Raw genomic sequence first — 13,791 nt, 5'->3', positions numbered from 1 at the left:
ACCAAGAATTATACATGTATATAAAGAGGAACTACATGTTCAGTAATGCTTATCACCACTTGAGACTCTCTTATGTGTTGTGGATGTACAAATTTAATGCAATTATATATAATCACATGGATAATGTCATAGTGAAGAAGTAGGGTTTTGATTTTTCAAGGGTTGGCTAACATTAGTAAAGAAGTGAGTTTTAGCTAACTATGAAGATTAGATGGGATCACTAGTTATGGAATAATGATTTAAAAGAGAAGAATAACGTAATGTGGTTGTTTTTGTCATTTCCATTATAAAGTTATACTCTTTACCTTTGTTGTGTTCTAGCTTGTATTGTATTATTGTAGTCAGTTGTGGTAAGTGGATATACAGTTATGGTGAACAACTTATTCACACGCTTTACTATAAAAGAAGCAACCTCCATCAAGATCATCTTCTTAGTTCTTACATTCATCTTGCAATGAATTAGAAAGAAACACTTAAAGCTCGTGGATGACAAAGCATATTTTAGAAGGGTAAATTACATGGATAGTCCCTGTGATTTAGAGTAATCTGCGTGTTTAGTCCATAACAACTTTTTTTAACTCGGACAATCCCTACTATTAGACATAAAAAGATAGTTTTACCCTTATAATTTTATTTTCATATTTATTATAGTTTTTTGTTATTCAAAAATATTGAAAAAGTTCATATGGGTCCCACCACCAAAAATACTCATTTTACTCCCCTCTCTTGCACCTTCTAACGATGTAATCTGCATCATCTCCATAATCAACTCCCAACGTTGACTGTCTCATCCCTCCATCTTCACCGACGAACTGCATATCTATTTTCCCTTTTCCTTTCTCTACTATGAAACTCAACATGACCATCTTCCCTTCCTATTTAAAGATTCAACAAGAATTATAATCACCAGAATCCAAAATCCGCGATAGACACCACCAACAACCACAAAAACCCCCACAGGCACCAAATAAAATAAAATCAAAGACAAAGTTGAAAATCAAAATAAACCTAAAATCAAAGCTTAAAACCGACCTAGAATAAAACGTGAAATCAGAGTGCAAAACCAAACCATAATAACACTTGAAATCTAGTAACAGGGTCAGGAGGTTGCAACCAGAGTGACGATCAGAAAAATGGAGAAACGTTGGTGAGTTTTTTTCGTAACAAGGATGAACAACAACTGATTTCTAAGATATGGGTTTACAAACAATTTTGAAATCCCGATTCCAAAATAAAATCAAAATCTATCGTAAGGAACCGACCATCAATCTATAAAACAAAAACCAAAAAACATATGGGGTTTCTGAAACGACAATCAATGTCTTGATAACATCGATTTCAAAAATCGCTAACGATTGTTTTTGTGGTTCTCCTTCAAACAGGGTGTGTATGAATTGTATTTTTTTTTTCTTGACTTATAATCGAGGCTCATTGAAAACAAAAATTAGGATGTAATCGACTAAGGGAGAGATGCAGACAGTCGTGAAAAGGGAGAAGAAGGAAGGGTGGATGGTGGTGGCTGCGTATGAGACCCACGTTGGGTAAAAGGCGAAAAAGGAGGGTTACAAGTTGTTCTTCGATGTTGGTGGTATATATCGAGAATGAAAAGGATAAGTGGATTGTGGAGAAAAATCAATAATCGATAGTCGATGGTGAATATGGAGGTGATTTCGTCAGTTTAGATGCAGGTGGAAGAAGAGACGAAGTGAAGAAGAAGGGGAAGAGTTCACGTCGTGCTTAGGCTTTTAGGGCATTCTTGAATAATTTTTTTTAGTATATTAATAATATGAAAATAATAAAATATTAGAAATATTTATTAGGGGCAATATAATCTTTTTATTTTGGACATCACCAAGCCTGCAACAAAAATATAAAATAAGGATAGTCCAAGTTAAAAATTTTGTTACGAACAAACACACAAATTACCATATACCAGAGGGACCATAGAGGGACCATCCGTGCAAATTACCCATTTTAGAAAGATACCAAGAATGAGTGTTAGAACAAGAGTATGTTTTTATAGTAGGTGAATGAGAGTTGCTCCTCCCATTCCTATTGTACATGTAAATGTTATCTAAAATCACAATGACAATATTTAGGGATATTAATAAAATTTACCATTATGAATGAAAGTTTCAGTCAATAACCAAGCTTTTTGTATTTTACAAAAATGACCATGTTATCCTAAATGAGGTCTTCAAGCCCAATCAAAAATATGTAATGTATATTTTTTTCTTATTTGTACAAAAAGCTCTATACTTATGTCGAAATTTTTGTTTCGAAGTGTCTAACATTATTATTTTCAACAAAATGATACATTTAATCCCATGTATAGTATGTACTTCCAATTTGTTATGTTTCTTTACATTTTTGTTAGATTTTAGTAAAAAAAGCATATCTTTTTTTTCTAAATTTCGGAAATGTTAATCAAATTTTTGAATAGTATTTTACTGTTTGAAATCTAAAATGTTAATTCTTATTATTTTGTTTGAAAAATACTTTTTATTTGACATAAAGTAGTTTAGAATGCCTCATTTGGAAAAGTTGTGTATTTTCTAAAAAATAAAATTTGATTATTTTCTCAAATATTAAATTCAAAAGTTGATAGTTTTATAAATATCCCCTGTTAATCTATAAAAAATAATATGAACAATCATGACACCTACCAAATTAAATCGATTTAAAATTTTTAGCAAAAGATCAACATGACCGACCTAATGACGCATACAACTTATATCCCCCTTTTAAAAGCTTGATATCACAGACTCAAGTTTGACACTACTTCTTGCCCGTGTGGCATCTCGAGGTCACCATAAAACGGCGAGAGTAGCCCTCCCAGATTACGCATGACAATTGGTTTCTCCTTGCCATGAGCTCACTGTAATATCTCAAAAATACGGGCCAAAAATTTCATTTTTAAATATATTATTATAAAACCAACAGTATAAGAAAACATCCATAATATCATGTCATTTCAAAACCAACGTAGAAATAATCAAAACATGTTATCATGAAACAATATCAGAGTGTAATCCCAAAGATCTCATGTGCGGAAAGCCATAGTGTGATGCGCTGCGATCAAGCCGGCCCCTTTCCTTTAAACACGAAGTACCTGAAACCAAAACTGAAAACCGTAAGCACAAAGCTTAGTGAGTTCCCCCATCATACCTCATACCATACAATCACATAGCATACATACTGTCGGGCAATTCTGGGGTGCCCAACCTACCCGTGTCAAGCCATTCTGGGGTGCTGACCTACCCGTATCAAGCCATTCTGGGGTGCTGACCTACCCATGTCGAGCCATTATGGGGTGCTAACCTACCCATGTCAAGCCGTTCTGGGGTGCTGACCTACCCGTCGGTCCTAACAACCGACCCTCGGGGACTATTCCACCCCCTACTGCTACTATCACATACATCATAACATAAACATATTATCAGTCATATCAGGGGTGCCTGAACTACCCTTCGGTCCTAACAACCGAACACGGGGACTGGTCCCCTCGTACTACCTCTATCGCATATAACATAACATAACAAGCCAGCATGCAATCATATCATCACATACTGTCAGACGTATCTGGGGTGTCTGACTACCCTTCGGTCCTAACAACCGAACTCGACTACTATCACATACAACATATCATGCGAGCATATAACATATCAGGTAGTAGCAAATGTAGATGATATCACAAAGACAATTATCTATCATACGTCTCCTACTGGTGGGCCGACATTGTGGCCTTAGACCCACCGCTACTGGAAGGTAACTCACCTCACACTGTTGAAGTCCCGCAGACTCAACCCCAGCTGTTGGATGACAGATTTCCGAAGTGTCAACACCAAACCAACACCTAATTAATAATTGGGTCCCAACACATAACCATAACACATACTTGGGTAATTACTACATTACCCCAGGCTTGGCTTATTTAAGCCCAATAAGGCCCAAATGAAAGGTCCAATAATAACTCCAAGTGAAATTAGGGTTTCACATAAGATGATGATTAGGGTTAAGTTTCCTACTTAACCCATTAAGGACTTGATCCATTAAGTCCATCATTCTTCTAAATAAGTCGTATGGTGTGATTGAGCTTAATCACACGATTCCATTTCAACGGCCCAAAAGTGGGTCCCGATAAGTTCAAGGCCCACATATCCAAAAATTAGGGTCTTCTAACCCAATAGCATGCCAATTAGTTCATTGGCTAAGTTTTCACGTAATTCAATCCATATATATATATATATATATATATATATATATATATATATATATATATATATATATATATATATATATATATATATATACAAATTATCATTTCATTAAATTACAAGTGGATTTCACGGCCATAAGTTATCATCCTTTTTAGATAAATTATGGTCTAAAATAAGCCCAATTCATAAAATCAATTACATGCCACTAGCCCATTAGCTAACTTGATCACCAACCCATTAAAGGCCCAACAAAGTTCAAATAGCGTACCTAGCTTCCAGGCGACGCACAAGAGAAGTTCCTCCATTGTGGTTGAATCCTCGTTCATTAGAACCGCAACCTCCACAACCAAGTTAAGAATCGCACAAACCCACACCCTGACCGTTATTGATTTCTCACCTTCTTTCTGGCCATCAAAGAATCGAAGACTAGCACCTTGCCTCTCCCTTACTGTGTTGCTGGAGGTCCCAAGACAGTCGCCGGAAAGTCAATAGGCCAAGAAAATGGGATTAAACCCATCAATTAATCTCTTTCTAATCGAATTCATCAATGGGAGATAAGAAATCAAAGGATGCATTGAGTCTTACCTACCTCCACTGCTTTGGAGAACATACGGGCTTTGTCGGAGGTTCACGCAAAGATGGAGAATAACGCAAACAACAACCCCACCAGGTTCACGGTATCGAGCAGATTTTGAGCTGAAGGAATGATCCCGTTCTCGCTAAATAAACACCCACCTCTCTCTTTCTCAACTAACGCTTCAGTGAGAGTTCCGACTGGCGAAGAAGCCCAACGATGGCAGCTCCTTCCTCACAGTTCTTCTTCTTTCACCTAATTCCTTCACAACTTCGATGTCTCTCACCCTCTCTCGCCGCCAGTGAACATACATCTCCTTCATTCTATCTAAGGGTTTGTTCCTTATATAACTCGATGATGCAGGTGAAGCAACAAGAGCAGGAGAAAGCTCCCTCCCTCACGCTCTGTCGCTTACAGGGGGGACCAGATGCTTAATTCTCGAAGATTGGCATAAATAGTCCTTGATGTTTGGTCACCTTACACATATAACCCCCCCTTTACCCAAAATTCCATTCAAGCTAAGTTTCTAAAATGTATCAAAGGACCCTCTTATTTCCTAATTCTTTCAAATTATCTCCAAATTTACCATATAGCCCCTCCTTTACGAAATATTTCCAATATAAGTTGAAAATTAATTACAAAACGAGCCCAATTGATTATCCCTTAGCCATATGTTCAAATATTCTTCCCATTACAAACCCTGGAAGCACTCTTTAGACCTCCAAACAAATTATAATTCCAATTACACCCTTTTTACTAAACTCGTATTTAAATATATACATATATCGAAATAAAATAATGCTTAACACCCATCTTCAGATTTTTAGGTTTGTCTTGGAAATGGGGTGTTACACTCACAAGGGGAGCGACACTAGCTCCAGACCAATTGTGTCTAACTCGCTATTATACCTTCATTGCCAACCTCTTCGGGGACTCGGCTAAATGACAACGACTAAACTAAGAACGCCCTTAGTATAGACGAACCCCTTTTGGACCCAATAACAAGCTAATCTAATGTCATGATATTCGTCTTCCCAGTCAACACAGTCACGAGATATCTGACCCGTGATATTGTGTAACGTCCCAAAAGTCATTATAATTTTTTTTTTAAGTTTAAGGGTAAACAAAACCATTCCAATAAAACCAACATCACAAAACATTTGTTTTCTCAAACTCGTAAGACAAAAACCAATCTACTCTAAGAAATAAAGGTTTTTTCTTGTCACACGTCACATTCTCATTCAATTTATCAAATGTTATTTTGTGGTTATTTTGAATTAATTTCTTCTCCAAATATCATTTTATAGGTTTTTCTATTTTAATAAATTTCACATAATACTTTAATGTAATAATTAGAATAGTAATAAATGAATATCAATTTCATTAATGGACTTACATTTTTATTTAAAATTCCTAAATTAAAGTTTATTAGTTTATTTTGTTTATTTATTTAAATTTAAAAGAAAAATCAATTTTAATAATTCATTATTTTTCTTATTTTCTTATAAATTAAAAGTTTTTAAATATTTAGACTTATATATTAAATTTTTTTTAATTAACTCATGTAATGTCTTCATTCATCAACCGTTGTCTATCCTCCATCCTCGGCAAAGATCTCCTACTCAACCTCAAGTTGCACCCCATTGTCTTCCTTAAAGATTACTTCATATCGTTCTTTCCTTGCCGGAATTCGATACAGAAACATAAAACACCCTAGCTCGCTTCCTCGAAACACTTTGCTATGTCATCAATTCCCCGTTTGATGATGTTTCAGTCACTTATTCCCTCAAATATCAACTACATCTATAGTCATACGTTCTATCGTCGATAACAGTGAGTATACTAGTATAGTAGTAAAACATATTGTTTGACTTACACAAGTCAACTTAAGGGTTTGAATTAAAGTGTTGGTGACAGTTGTAAACCACCCAAAACCATGGTGTAGATTGACAGCTAAGCAATCTCGAAGGTAAATGTTTCAATTCTTACAACTTCAATTTAGTTGATACCATTCTATGTTCCTCAATTTTTGATCGGATAAGGTTCGGCTAGAGAGAATTTTGTTTTACCGATTAAGGAATTAAGAAGGGTAATGTCTTTTTTTCTTGAATGGCCTCCATTTTTTTACATCTTTTGGGTTATTTGAGTTCATGTCCATTATAATGTTGGTATTTGAAATTCCCCGTAGCTTTTAGTGGATTAGAAAATTTCTTTCTCAATTTCAGACTGAAATACCAAAATATACAAGAATTTCGGGATCTAAATTCCACTATAACATCTCATCATCTAACTTGGCATCGTAACCTCTTATAAGGGGTCAAGTGACATTTTCAACCGATCACATTCTACTTCATTCCTTTTTAGGGATGAGCATATAGACCAGGGAACCGGCCAGAACCCATACCGAAACCGGAACCCAATGGAACCAGTCGAGCCGTGACCGAGACGATATTTTTGTGGATTTTTGGAACTGGGAACCGGTAGAACCAGATGTTGCTATTTCTTGAGGACCAGTTCCAACATTTGAAGACACGACAAGAATCGGTAGAACTGACGTTCCAGTTCGGTTCCTAGTTTTCATCAAGTTCAGTTCCATCCGGATCGGTTCCTTTGCTCATCCCTACTCTTTTTAATGCAAAAATAATAATTGAATGACTTTTAAAACAAATGAAAAATTAGGTTAAAATGACATTTTTACTTAATAATACGTTAGAGTCTACAATCAAATCAAATTCAAATTTCACACCTACAAATTCTACTTGGACCCATCACCAATGCAACAAAAAAACATATATACGAGTTGTATATATACAAGTAGACTTTACAATGTACAAATAAGCATACATGTACAAATCTCGATTCAAATTAACCTATATCGATGCACATGTATAATTTTACTAGGAAAAAAAACCGCAATTACTAAAATATGTGGCACAAAAGCCACTACAATTAAGATCAATTTGTAAGGGTTATTTTGTAACGAACTACCACGACTACTACCACCGATCTGACCAGCATTCACATATTCACTTCTTCCACCACTTGAACTCGTCGACACATTTACAGATGACGTACCTAATAACATCAACAATCGAAACCAAAACCCATCAAATTTTGACTTTCAAAAGTCAAATTAGAATGTAGAGTATTCGAAAGATCAAATTTTGACATTTTGTTCATATGATCGAGAAACTTACAGTCGTAATTCGCCCAACCAATCCGTTGACCACCAAGATCATAAACAACAATCCTATCTTTTAAAACAAGATCTGCAATCAAATTAATAACAATACAAGTTAATAACAATGAAAAAGTAATCTTTTTTTTTTTTTTTGACATTTTTGTTTATTATATATACCATTATACCTCCTAGAATGGTAATTCCCTGTCCACGAATTTTCTGAAACCCTATGCACCACAGTGAAGCCCCACCCTATAGAAACGAGATCATATCGTTCACATAATCCCAATTTCTGTATAATGTAAAGTGTAAGATATGAATCAGAACTTACCACCGAGTTCTGTTGAAGAAGATAGTCTTGGGGTCTTAAAATCATCGAAGCACCGCCGGCGAAATTCAGGCTTACAGTCGGAAATATCTCCGGCGTACTGAAATATTATCAAAAGGTTTTCCATGTTACGTTCATCGCAATGTAAAACATAGATTAAAGGAAATGTAGGTTATGGGTAGTTGATTGATGAAGAAAACCTTGAGGAAATTACGTAACACTGATCACCCTTTGAGGTAATTGGCCGGACGAATTGTGAAACAGACTGTGTAATCTGCATGAACGGAAGTCGGAAGTAGTTGTTTAGATGAAAGTGACGATGAATTTGACAAATTTTTCTCCAATTTCAACTTACAGCATCAACGAAAGGATCATAAGCTTCTTCCGCGAGGTATGAAAGAGTAGTTCCGCAATCGATTATCGTCCCCCCTCGATTCCCTGATGTTGCAAATAATGACGGATCGATTGACAATGGTTGTCCGTTCACAGAAATGCTTAACAGATCTATGTTGTAATGTGGTCTGCATGGATGCACATGTTAGCATTTGTAATGTTATATGATAAGAGATAAGCGAAAGAGAACTTACTGTGACTGGATTAATGGAGTATACACCATGGTTGGCTCGATTATCTGACCTAAAACCAAAATCCCACCATCACCACCGTTTCCGACGAGACAATGAGAGAAAGCATCTGGAGCTATCCCTTGTGAAGAAAGCTGCGCGATTACAGAGAGTCCTTGTTGACCGAATCCAAAGATTCCGTCAATGGCTCTATCGGGTTTGGTTAAGTCCCCAGTTTGGGATGTGCTACATCTGGTTCATAAACTTGCCAAGTCAATTAGGGTTTTTTTAATGAAAAATGAAAGGGGTTAATGGATTGGGGATGAATTACCCGAATACGATAGATGCTGAAGCGTTTGATGGTTTTGAATCGCCGACGATTATATCAAGATGGATTAGATCGGAAACGTAATACCCTGACGTCCCGCTACCATCTCCATACTGGAATGTGTAACTGCATTGGTGATTGGAATTGGAACAGCCGGAATCAGAAGATTGAGTTCCTAAAGAACAACGTCGATCTGAGCAAGATATCAGAGAAGCTGTTGATGATGTTGAAGGATCATAGAACTGAATTGGAATCTATTGATAGAAAAAGAGAATATAAAAATGGTATTCGAAAATCGAGAATGAGATTCGTAATAAGAAATGGTTAAAATAGTACTTCGAGTCCACTGGATCTAGGGCAACCGTCGCATGAACTGCAACTGACCCACAATACATCACTTCCGGTATCGATTTGTACGTAATATTCCTTTGGAGGAGAACCCAATTGAACTCTTGTAAAATAAAGCCTACAAAGTTCATGGAATTGATGATCTAGATTACAAACATTATACTATAAATCGAAGAATGTAATTGCGGTTTACAAAAAAAGCTCAAGAACTCAAGAGAAAATCAAGAAATTACCCAACACGATAAGGATCATAAGTTCCTTGAACAGGGAAAACAACAACACTTGCTGCAGAAGAAGACCGCTGGTGCTGCTGCTGCAAGATTCTTGGGTGCCTGAAACTATCTTTGTATCTAAGTTCATTCAATTCAACTAGATGATTCGTCGGAAAAGCTCTCTCCAACTTAAGAATGGTGGGAAACGCACAAAGGACGAAAGCTGTCTGCAACAATACGGCGACAGCAGCGCCGGCAATGGTCGACGCCACCGGCATTCCGGCAAGAAAAAAACCCCGCATTCCTTTTCTCTCTTTCTCGTTCTTTCCCTGTATTCAGTAGTTTCAGACTGAGTAAAATGCAAGATCGACTCGATGAAGGTGTCTGTTTGTATAAAACGGGTGTTTATTGAAGATTGAAGAGAATGACGGGGACAAAATCAAGGAGGGGTTGATTCTTTGTTTGAGAGAAAGAAATTTTGTGTTAAGATCAAATTCAATCCTTTTGAATTGAGTTCTTTATATCATAAGGTAGTTTTTTTCCTCCTAAAATCGAAATTCTGAATTCTAAATGATTATTTAAAAATTCACTGAATTAATTTAGGTTTAGTAGATTTAGTGTTATTAGGTAAAGGGTGTTATGATGATTTTGCCGATGATAAAAAAGTGTCACATACACGTCACATAAACTTTTATAATTTTTGCAACACTTTACCTATTGATGGAGTGTGGTAGTTTTTTTACCCAACGGTTATATTGAGCTTTTACTAATGGTAAAAGTCTCCCACATATAGCCTTATAAGAGAATCTTTCGTAAGAAACCTTTTAATCTGTATACAAAAGTTGGGTAAGTTACTACAACAAAGTTGACTTACAATCCACAAAATCATATAAGGACAAATTTAGGGGTGTTGTGTTGCACAATCCTTATAAATCATACCAAAATCTCACTTGTTAGTGTAAGCCACGTCAATTTGAAACTCTAATCAATCCAATGCAGAATGTGTCACACATTATACCTTACTAATATTCCACTGCTTGTAGGATAACGTGAATTATGGAATCTTGGTGATAAATTTAGAAAAATGATTGTTGTGTTCATGACGCAAAGATTATCTAAGATAGGAAATTAACCATTTGGGTTTGTTAGATATATTCGTGTTAACAATTTGGAAAGGGTGATTGCACAAGTTTGTGATTTTTTGATTAGGAACCTCAAACTGTGTAAGTCTAAGACTAAGTTCGATCGGAGTATAAATAATCCAGAAATTACTAAATACGGCGGCAACATAAATATAAGGTCACAACATAATGACTACATTAATAAGCAACAAGTAACTGAAAGTACCAAGAACTAATAGGTCGTTGGCATAGTGGTATTGTAAGATGCCCTCCCTCGAAGAGGTTACTCTCAAGTCTTGTAACACTCGATTTTGGTAAGTTTTGTATTTAACCTCTTTATTCTAAAACGTTTGCAAATTTGGTCCTTAAGCTAGTACGTGGGGAGTACTAGGTGATACATGATATGGACATATTTAGTCATATAATTTATATATTATCTTAATACTTTATGTTGATTTTATTTCATTTAATGAACAAAAGATGCTTAATTAGTTTATAATTTCATTTTTCAGCAACAATGACATGCTCGGATGGAAAAGGAAGCGGATTTAGCAATTGGAAGCTTAGATCTTCGATTTTGAAGAAAAAATGATGTTGCTGGACAGCTTGACCTCTCGTCAGTATTTTGGTCATATCTCATGAACCGTAGCTTCAATTGACGAGATACAAAATGTTCTGAAAACTAGACACGATTTCGGACGACTTTCATGTTTTGAGAAATTGTTGATTCCAAACGGACTCGACGAGTTGGGCCTCAACTCGACGTGTTGATCAGAAAGTTCGCGATTCTCGACGCTGTCTTGTCGTACACGGGATTTTAAGTGATGGACTCGGTGAGTCCAGTGACAAATGGGGGAAGTTTAGAACGATTTTTGGAGGCCATAAGGGTTCTTAGAAGCTGTGGTTTTTGAGATTTCAACTTAGATATCAATTTGGAAGAAAATCAAAGGCAATAACACATCACTTTTATCTTAATCTTTTGCATGAACCATGTTTCAATCATTAGATTATGTTTTTAGTTTGTTATTTGCTGTAGATATGAGCTAAAAACTCATAACTTCTGTTTAGGATAGATGATTTTATGAATACGATTTGATTTTATGATTGGATTAATTTAATTTGGTGATTTTGTTTTGTTAAGCTTGATAAAGAACCTTATGTGTTAATTACAACTATTTTCTGTTAATTAACCAGTAATTAAGTTGCATGAACATCTCTTAGTTGCTAATCTCATATGATTTATGTGAAAACATTGTTATATGCCTAGGAATAGCGAACGTGAAACTAGGGTTAACTAGAAAATAGGTACGGTAATGTGTGAGCTTGTGTGACAAACCATCAACAAGGAGTTAATTGAATTAGCATATTGATTAGCTCATTACAAGTCTTACTTTACCCGAATCAATAAACTATGAAATCTATTAGTTTAATCACTTGATCACTGCTTGAATTAATTTGTTTTCTAAGGATTAGTAATAGCGAACGTGAACCTAATCACACTAATCGGTAGCTAAAGCCAATTAATCCATTGCACTTGCCATAAAATCAACCATAGGATTAAATGATTCAAACCTAAACAGAAGTCTCCTCCATTACCGAATCTAGTTGTCTTTTGTTTCTCCTTAGTTGTTAATTGTCCTTGTTAAAGAGTTTAAGTAGTTGCTTAAGTTTCTAGTCTTGAAAAACTAGAGAAACCCCCTTTCTATTACTTGTTTTATTTAGATAATATTAGCATTTATTTTAATTGTTTACTGTTCACTGTGTTCGATGCCCTACTTTCTTGAACTATATTACTAATCAATAGGTACATTGCCTTTCGCGTATTTATTTTGTGTCTAAGTTAGTAGGATTAAAACTAGTGCATTCCACACACATCAGTACACTTAGCGTACTAGCCTGATTCATGACCGCAGAGCTCATTCACATATGATGGGAGTACGTATAGTACACATGGCGTACGTAAGCATTAATGAAACCCTAATTTTTAGGGGTTGCACCCTATTTAAACCTTGTGATATCCTCATTTGGTCATGTTTGGCCAGCCTCCACCCTCATTTGTCCAGAAATCGAAACTCTAATGTGTGTTTGTGAGTTTTGAGCCTTAAAGTGTGTTTGTTGGTGATTTGTGAAGGAGGATAAGAATAGGACCATTTGGAGAAGTGTCTTGAGCTTGAAGATCCAAAGTTAGCTCATCATTTGAAAGCTTTTTGAGGTAAAAATCTCACATCTTGGTGATCCATGATGCTAGATCTAGTTATGTTGTTATTTTATGCTTTTTGAGTCCTTGGAGTGGTTGATGAGCTTATTGACTCACTCCAGAAGTTAGGGTGTTAGATCTAGGCTTCTTTTGGTCCCCTTATTCATAAAAATGCAAGCTTTATAATGAATCATGGACCATGCATATGTTAAGACCTTGGTTAAGTCCTTTTTGAGCTCCTGAGCCCTATTAAGACATGCATGAATGTAAAGTTTCCAACTTTACGTGAATAGTCACCCTAAGGAATCATATCTGAGAGTTTGCCTTGAAGTATCAATGGATTAAGTGCTTAATGAAGTGGGGTGGTCAATTGGGGAGTACGATGGGAGTACTAAGTTGGTACGTTGCGTGTACTAGCCCCAGAGGGAGTAACCTAAGCGAACGAGCTGAGTACGCCCCACGTACTCAGCAGGTGGGCTTCGGATTTTAGGCTTCTTGGTTTTGGCCCCATATTTGGACATTAGGAGATTAGGGCCTTGTTGGGCCATCAGATCTTTATTTTAGGATGATGTCATTATGTTGGATTCCTTTGGTTGAAGGCTCATGAATGGATTTGGGCCCAATTTGGAATATTGGGCCATATTTGTGCCTTGGGTGACCATTTTGGAATTGGGCATTTTTAAGTAGTTGGTTTGGGATTTGCCCTCGGGCCAAGCTAG

General features: G+C 36.1%; 1 protein-coding gene across 1 annotated transcript; it reads right to left on the bottom strand.

Moving 5' to 3' along the window:
- Nucleotides 1-7,564: 7,564 nt before the first annotated feature.
- On the bottom strand, nucleotides 7,565-10,220 carry LOC144998274 (aspartic proteinase 36-like). The gene is made up of 10 exons (XM_078958075.1): nucleotides 9,776-10,220; nucleotides 9,531-9,660; nucleotides 9,198-9,448; nucleotides 8,891-9,118; nucleotides 8,659-8,824; nucleotides 8,504-8,577; nucleotides 8,307-8,403; nucleotides 8,161-8,227; nucleotides 7,992-8,063; nucleotides 7,565-7,869 (listed from the first exon to the last, which is right to left on the bottom strand). Exons 1-10 carry the CDS (start codon nucleotides 10,054-10,056, stop codon nucleotides 7,655-7,657), a joined length of 1,581 nt encoding a protein of 526 aa, XP_078814201.1. The 5' UTR covers nucleotides 10,057-10,220; the 3' UTR covers nucleotides 7,565-7,654.
- Nucleotides 10,221-13,791: the final 3,571 nt, after the last annotated feature.

This window comes from Lactuca saligna, chromosome 1 (genome assembly GCF_052625555.1).
Source record: "Lactuca saligna cultivar CGN05327 chromosome 1, ASM5262555v1, whole genome shotgun sequence".
NCBI lineage: Eukaryota > Viridiplantae > Streptophyta > Magnoliopsida > Asterales > Asteraceae > Lactuca > Lactuca saligna.
Note: the sequence above shows the minus strand (reverse complement) of the source record. Positions and strands in the feature narration are given on the sequence as shown.